At 41.4% G+C, this 8,398-nt stretch overlaps 2 protein-coding genes across 2 annotated transcripts; both read left to right on the top strand.

Annotated features, from left to right (window-relative positions):
• Positions 1-45: 45 nt before the first annotated feature.
• LOC135263543 (uncharacterized) lies at positions 46-3,258 on the top strand. Its single transcript, XM_064351709.1, has 2 exons — positions 46-1,501; positions 2,577-3,258. Exons 1-2 carry the CDS (start codon positions 985-987, stop codon positions 3,023-3,025), a joined length of 966 nt encoding a protein of 321 aa, XP_064207779.1. The 5' UTR covers positions 46-984; the 3' UTR covers positions 3,026-3,258.
• A 1,072-nt stretch (positions 3,259-4,330) lies between these two features.
• Positions 4,331-7,052, top strand: fam89b (family with sequence similarity 89 member B). Its single transcript, XM_064351711.1, has 3 exons — positions 4,331-4,636; positions 5,191-5,459; positions 5,920-7,052. Exons 2-3 carry the CDS (start codon positions 5,205-5,207, stop codon positions 6,217-6,219), a joined length of 555 nt encoding a protein of 184 aa, XP_064207781.1. The 5' UTR covers positions 4,331-4,636; positions 5,191-5,204; the 3' UTR covers positions 6,220-7,052.
• The last annotated feature ends 1,346 nt before the right edge of the window (positions 7,053-8,398 follow it).

The following is an 8,398-nucleotide window of genomic DNA, read 5'->3' as shown; positions in this document are numbered from 1 at the left end:
CCAATTTCTATGGAGTGGTACTTATTTCAGACTGAAATAAACAATTTTCTTGATGATGATGATAGGTCTGTTAAACCTCTTAGAAACCAATTCAGCTTTACTCTAATCTGATTGGTACACTTTTACTAAAAATCAGTATGCAGCTTTTGCACTGCCTCCATCTTTTGGTAAAGATGGGTTTCAGCCCATATTCCCTCTGTGGATAACAGCTCAGTGGTGCCATTTCCTCGCAAGCATGTACAAGGGTAGGCCAGCTGAGAACTTGGTTCTGTTTTGCAGGGATGACCCGGGGAATCAAATCCGCTAGGGAACGCAAATGATTGTGTAGTCAGTCAGACATAGGGGATGCTTGGGTGCGGTGGCCAGATGTTGAGATTCGGTATTCTGGGGATTTCAGTAGAATTTCACTGCTCACTCAAAATTGCAATGAGATCTTCAATGACCCCAGAGAGTCAGGACTTCAGTTTGACATCTGGACAGAGCATTTTACAGCACAGAGCCCCCATCTCTCCCTACTGGCCCACCAAAACTGCTTACAACAGCACACTGGTTTTCCTAAGAGGTCTCCAATCTAAGTATTAAGACCAAATCTGTTAAGCTTTGGCAGTTTGACAGGTAGAGGTTGGCATACCTGTGTGCAGAAAGGCAGTTTATTATGGTTTGAATGATTCTATATTATTCCATGTCTTGGATGATGAAGCTGCCTTGTTTTAGTTTTTCAGTAAACATCTCATGCACACATTTCTTAGTCCTTACCCGTTTGGTAGTCAGACTTATCTTGCACACATCTTGTGGGTTTAAGGTTTGAAATTGTGACTCGATTAAGGCAGTTGTCATGTAAACGCCATTATATAATTATTTTAATCGAGGTAAAGTCAAAATAGGAGTAAACATAACTAGATACGTCTCCAATTTTGCTCAGTTCTATGATTATTGGTGCACGTACTCGTCTTAGTCGCATTTAGATATATTTTAAAACTGCGCATGCGACGGGTCACCAGATGCAGTGAACCGGATGTTGTTTGTACACTTCAATCTCAAACCAACATGGCGAACAGCAATATACAGCGCAGTGTGAGGAGCGGTGGTGCAATTAATAAAAGTAATCATTTTTGGACTGATGAAGAAACTCTGTTTATGCTTAATCAGATTAAGAAACTAGACATTCTGAAGTTCATTGACGGAAGAAAACACCGTAATGTACATATGTTTAAAAAGGTGTCAAACAAAATGGTGGAGGCGGGTTTCGTCCGAACAGTGGAACAAATTCGCTGTCGCTGGAAATCGTTAAAACAATCGTACTGTAAAGCGAAATCACACAACAGCACAAGTGGTAGTGATACGGTAAAATGCCCATATTTTGATTTTCTAAACGAAATGCTAGGGCGGTGGCACTTAGCGGGTACCGGGGACCAGGGGATAGATGTCTGTTTTGACAATAAACCCGTCACGGCGCCCGAGTACAGTCAGCCAGCGACACCGCCTACACCCTCCTCCTCGGGTAAGTCACAATAACTAGGCGGTAGTTGGCTCCCGATTCGAAATAGCCAGTTACACATTAGCTAAATCGGTTGCTAATCGTTTGAATACTTTCATGTTCTTGCTTAAGTGTTTAAGGCTATTATGTGCTTCTAGAACCGAGCTAAGGCTCAAAGAGAAATGGCACAATGGTGGCAATGCGATGAAATATATATTTTAAAGTTACATTTACTTCAGAAATATTTTGTTGGCTTTAAGGAAACATCAGCTATTTGCTACATGCAAATTAAAAAAAACAAATCAGTAATTACCCTACAAAATTCCTGGAATTCCGTAACACTTCATCAAGATCGACCAATGCTGTTTATTAGGTAAACAATCAAAAATCGGAGCAATTACAGAAAACGTATGCATTTTGGGACATACGTGTTTTCACGCATGGGTGTATGTTGAAGTACATCAGAAATGATTTGCACGAAATATCACTGCCGCGGCTTGACAATCTCGCTTTGAAATTAATGTGTAAATCAATACAGTAATTTAGGCCGACTGAGAAACTGCATGTTGGATTGAGTTTTCTCTTCAGAATCAAAATGTCTCCAGTTTGACGCTTGTTTATGACAGACGAGGTCATGATGTACCTCTTACCTGATTTAGGTGAAATATTACTGTGGCGTTTTCAAATAATCTCACTCTAAACTTTCTGTTTAAATCAATAAGGTAATATGGCCGTATTGAAGCTAGGGACATTTTGGATTTAGTTTTTTTTCTCAATATCAAAATGTCACAAAAAAGCGTATTTTGGATTGAGTTTTCTCCCAAATATTTGGATGCCTCAATTTATTTTATTTTGCATTTATTTGGCACACGCTTTTATCCAACGCGACGTACAAAAATTGCACATCTTCAAGTGGAGAGAGGGGAACTAATTAGTGAAGTCAGCAGGTGAAGTGATCGATTGGAATGAAAAACTGCGTAGTCTGCCCTCTATGCTACATGTTTAGGCACCCCTGGTCTAAAGGAAGGGTTGTGACATTGTTGAAACTTTTTTGATTGGCCCAGATAGAATGACATCACAGGTTTGCTCTCTGTTCCAGCACTGAATGCCCAGGCTGCCATTTCACAGGTGAGGGAGAGACAGCTGGCAGCTCACCCTCTCCCGCTCGTCAGCGGAACCCCGCCCAGTGACGCCTCCCCCTCAGTGCCTGGTCTGCCACATCCAGAGCACTGTGAGGGTGTGGCCTCTGGACTAAGAGGACCTCTACCAGAACAACCAAATACCACGTCCTCTCTTCCGGGCCCCGCCCCTTCCCTCCCGACCACAGCCCCTCCCAATCAGCGGAGCAAGTCCCAAGTAGCTTTGACGGGCCACCACTCCACCACATTCTGCGCGGAAGAGGCAGTCCTGCAGAAGATGCGATGGGCATCGCAGGAGCTGCAGCACTCTGCTTCAGTGGAAGCCAGTATCCAGCTTTGCAACCTCATCCGCTGCTGCGCAGATTCATTGCGCAGCCTGAGGGACCTGCAGTTCTCCTCAGACTTTTAACAGCACATTACTTGCGCAACACATCACCTTTGTAGTAGCTGGTCCAACCAGCACTTAAGCCTCACTCAAGGTCAGAAAAGTTCAATAATCTCATTTCTCCTAAGTGTTTTACCACATTACCCGCACAGTGCGTCACCTCCGTAGCCAGTCCAACCAGCACTTCAGCCTCACTCAAGGTCGGAAAGTTCAGTAATCTCATTTGTGGATAAATAAGTTGTTTTAAAAGAAAAGAACCCTGTGTATGTGTTTTTATTCCTTTTGGTTTGTGCCTGAGGGGTTGTATGGCTTGATCCGGAAGGGCTGTAAAACCACTGCTGTTAGTGCCGTGTTGATGTTGCACTTGTTCACCAGTCAGTCTGTGGGTTGCCATGGTTGGGGATTAGGAATAATGCATGGTGGAGTGCCAAGGCAAGGTGTGTGTTCATTCCTCACATTCTTACCTCAATTCTAGTATTGTGGGAGGTGTCATTTAGTGGCACACATCCCCTGTTGTTATATAGAAACTTAAATTGTGGAGGAAATGAATGGGTAAAATTTTTAATTGTTTTAAATCTTAAATCCCAACTGTACTGCTCACAAGCAAATAGAACTGCAATTTCCCCCACATGTATAAAAATGACACTATCCATATGATTTCAGACCCATTTTCACACCCCTTTCAGGAACCTGGGCCCCGTTTCACAAAGCAGGATTACTGAGTTAGCGGGAGTAAAACCCGGAAAGCTCCCTATTCTGGAACATGGACTGACGTAAAATGAGATGTTTTGGGTTTTACTCAGCGGAGTTATCCAGCTAACTCGGTAATCCTGCTTCGTGAAATACCCCACTGGACACTATCTTTTGGTGTACACCCATTTCCTGCATCTGTAGGAACCATACAAAGTCACAACGCCAGGTTTAATCCAGACATGTGTAGGAAATTATGAATTAAATGTTTTATCAGCCCAGTTTCTGTGAGAAAGTGAGAAATAGCACTGATTTGAGACAGAAATGTGCTCCATATTGACAAAACATGAATTAAATCTGTTAAACTGGAGATATTTTGTCTGGTGTAATAAGTCACTGACATGAAATGTAGTTTTTAAAGGCATATTTAAAGATTAATCATATGCCCATTATATATTATTTTGGTGCATAAACCGGAACAAATTGAGCTTTGCTTTAAACTAGTACACTTTGAACGTTCTCTAAAAAAACAGTAAACAGTTTTGGACTGCCTCCGTTTTCGCAACAGATGTTGAGCTTCAGCTCTACAACCCTTCGTATTACCTCTGTACCAGCTCAGCGGCGAGAATCCATTTCCTAGCTGGCGTGAGTATGGGTTGGGCGGGGAGATACTGAGAGGGGCGAGGTTGGGAACACAGACAAAGGAAAAACCGCTGCGGGCAACCGTGGAAGATTGCGAGAAAACAAGACTACCGATCTGCCCCTAACGAACTATCTAGCAGCTCTTAAGAAGAGGAAAATATGACAATGACAACTGGATGTTAATGAGAACTGCACATTTTCGGCCTATTATTGTCTACAACGGAAGTGTTGACATGGTCTATGCTCTGCTGGTGCTGTTAAAAAGGCATTAACAAAAAGAGGACAGCATAGGGCTACTGGAAGGTGAAGCACTGTTTTACTTTGACCACGAATTTACTGTACCGAAACTAACGAATAGTGGTGTTATCTTGGGTCAGGACGTGCGATGATAGCGGGCTAAACTGACACTTGCCTACATTTTACCGATGTCATGAATGAATATATGCGGGAGCGGGATTTCTTTCTGCCAGGAATAGCTCCGTGGTTTCGGGATCGTAAAGCTGTACATTTGTAGCTTACTAGTTCATTACATTGATTTTAAACAATTTCGTAACATTTTTATTTATTCTGGGAAAAAAACAGTAAACGAATTAATTGTATTTTATGTTCTTTCGACTAAATTGTTAATCACAGAAAATATTTAGACGGCTCTATTCATGTTAGCGAAGAGCCTAGTGCAAGTAAACCGTAGGGTATTATTTTACCTACACATGTTAACAAGTTAACTTGTCGAATCTGTACAGGCTGTAAATGGAAAATTGTTTTGTTTGAAGGTGGTATGTGTATTTTGAATATTACAAACGTGAGGTTATATCTTTTTAAAATTAATTCAATTTTACATTGGGTCATTTCTTAAGATTAAAGAGGAAAAATGAACGGGTTCCAGTCTAGTCCTCCGGAGTGTCCCGTTGGAAGCGTCTGCTCCATCGAAGGTCTACCCCCACTTCCAAAAGGCCTCAGTGGGATTCTGAACTCCAGCGGTGGTTCGTGGAGGGACATCGAGAAGGTTTACAGCAAGAAGACCCGCATCCAAGCCGACATCAGCAAGTCCAGAGTTAGTGATTCCATGGGCCGTAGCAAGCCCGCCAGCCTGGACGCAGCGCTGGCCATGCTTCGTAAAGAGATGGTAAGAACATTAACAACAACATAAGATTTTTGTCACGTGCCCCTACAGATTTGTCGTTCATGTCTTGATGAGTTGTTAGTTAGTTATTTGTTAGTTCAGACGACTGTTAGTTCAGACGACTCGAAACCTGAAATAGTTAAATAGACACGAACTATCAGCCTTCGGTGAATCTAATGTCTTCCAATTAACTGTTATTAATTTGTAGACCACACCCACACATTACCTCTAGGCAGAGTTGCATAGCTTACATTTTTATTTATTTATAGACCTGGACAGTTCAGTCTTTTCAGGTTAAGACACATTGCTCAACTCTTCAGCTGCCGTGGGATGTGTTCGCACAGCCTTATGGTAGCACTTCCTTACTGTAGCATGGCACCCCATCTTTTAATCACTCCCGCCCTTTTGACTTACTTTCCCTACATTTTCCTGTCCCCCCACCCCCGTCATTTCTGTTCCCCAGGTGGGGCTAAGACAGTTGGACATGTCGTTGCTGTGCCAGTTATGGTCCCTGTACGAGTCCATCCAGGAGTACAAAGGAGTTTTTCAAGACATGTCCTCCTCCCTCATGTCTGAGAGCTCCTTCACTACTGAGAATGGGTTCTCAGAGGAGGAGGAGGAGGAGGAGGAAGAGGAAGAGGAGGAGGATGAGGATGAGGACAGAGAGGAAGATGCACAGGGTGCTCCCGGAACCACTCTGTCACTGCCACAGCCTGCGCAGAACTCTCGGGACCAGTGGATTAAGGAGTCCTTTCACTTATAGACCATAATGCTCTGCTCACACATCCCCTTATATACCACTGCATTTGTTTCAGACATCCCATTATAGGACACTACATTCTTCCTATACATCCCTTATAGAACAATGCATTCATTCTGTACAGCCCTTATAGAACATTGCATTATTTCCACACATCCCCTTATGGAACACTGCATTCCACGTGTGCCCTTATAGAACGCCACATTTGTCCTGATGGAGTGCTCCTTTCTTCATCCGAGCTTCTGTGTCTTTCAGTAGCTAGCTGACATGAATCAAACAAAGCACTTTGCTCTCAACTTCCTGGGTGGCGTTTTCCAGGTGATGCTCTTGTTCCTTGAGTGGTCATAGGATGTCCCTGAACTCATGTTCGGGCACATCAGGCTGGTGCTCTAGTCAACTGCTTTTTATAAATATGTAATACTATCTTTTATACATACTGTTGAATAAGAAATTTGGTTAAAAAGTGATTGAATGTGGCAAGTGAAGAGGAGCATTTTCAGACTCTAAAGGCCGTTGGCTTATTTCTCCACTACATTTATTACTTTGGATGTACCTGTATGGATATGAAGTCAAATCAAAATGTTTTTCCAGTTTGTATTGATGCCTTTTAAAATCCTCCAGTGGTATCCATTGTTTTGCTTTCTTAATTTTATTCTGATTGTAAAAGTATTCATTTCTGATCTGTGGGGAGGGAGGGCATGTTGATGCTCTTTGTCTTTATATTCAAATGAAATATTTAACTTGTTTATACTTAACAGTTTTTTTCTATGCTCTGAAAACTGAATGTAGTCATAGACTCATTTGAAGTTGTGTGAATAAAATTATTTGTAATATTCCCTTCTGAATTATTATGCTACTTAATTTATAAGTACCGTGAGATGGTCTGTATATACTTAATGTTTCACAGTGAATAGGTCATGATGTCCTTAGAGCTTTACATAGGCTCAAGTTGGTTGTTCAGCTTAGCAGCTAATTGTGTACTGGTGGCATAACAGTGTACAGTAGAGTAAATCTTTATTTGGTTTGCAGCATGTCACAGAAAATTGGCATAGCCAATAACAGCAAAGAACTTAAGGTAAAATAGGCAATACGTAATACATGAAAATATCTTAGTAAAGCAATAAAGGCCTTCCACCCTGCCCATACCACAGAGGGTAGTTTGTATTATAAAGGTGCTGTAGCATAGTAGTAATCGTAAATATGTTCCTGTAAATTATACATTCATATTCAATAGATAAATAAATCAAATGTGTTAAAATTGATTATAAAAACACATTGATATAAATATACATTATTTATATAATTCCTTTAAACATTCCCCCTCAGATCATTAATGACTAGTACAGCTCTTATAAATTATTCATGTCTTATCATAAACAACTAAGTAGTTAGTCAATGTTACGTATTATTGAACTAAAGACATGTCCAATAGTCTTGAAAATTATATCGGGTAGACACTGTTGCTGCAGTCCTAAAACAGACCACAAGATGGCGAATCCGGGTGCGTTTTATGCTACCAAGAATTTTAAGCGCTCGCATATTTTTTCTGCAAAATATGTGAAAAACAAATAAATGCATTAACTGTGTCAGCTTCAATAAGAAAAAAAAAAAACATTGGGAGGCAGCATATGTTGCATTATAACTGAAAGTATGTTGCAATGTATTTTTTAATTTCCTTGGTATAGTCAACAGACACCTCAGTCAATGATCATAGTGCCTACATCGTGTGTCAACATCTGAAAAAAACGTTCACATTAGTTATTTGACTCGGATCCCAGTTGCTAGTAAATTGGGAAACAATTGTCGCCGTTTACTCAATGTAGATAGTTATGCAAGGCAGGACTACATGGAAAATAGAAACCCCACTGCAAGCCATGCTAACATTTTTATCGTAAACAGTTCGTTGGGAAACCATTACTAAGCCATACTGACTTTCTGTGATTATGTGGGCTGCAACGACACAACTCAACTGTCATTACTCTGAGAATGACATGGGCTTCAATGCTTCTACATACAAGTGGAATCTCGCGGAGAGTGATTCGGATAGGCTACGCGCGCATCGCTTTCCCAAGCCCTGGGTTCCCACACTTCCTCCTGCACAGTCAAATAAACAGATCGTTCATGGTGGACATGTGCTTATTAGGCAATGCAAGGGGTTTGGGGCTGTGTATGACGATTCAAG

Source organism: Anguilla rostrata, chromosome 9 (genome assembly GCF_018555375.3).
Source record: "Anguilla rostrata isolate EN2019 chromosome 9, ASM1855537v3, whole genome shotgun sequence".
NCBI lineage: Eukaryota > Metazoa > Chordata > Actinopteri > Anguilliformes > Anguillidae > Anguilla > Anguilla rostrata.
The sequence above is the reverse complement of the archived record's forward strand: the minus strand, read 5'-3'. Positions and strand labels throughout refer to the sequence as shown.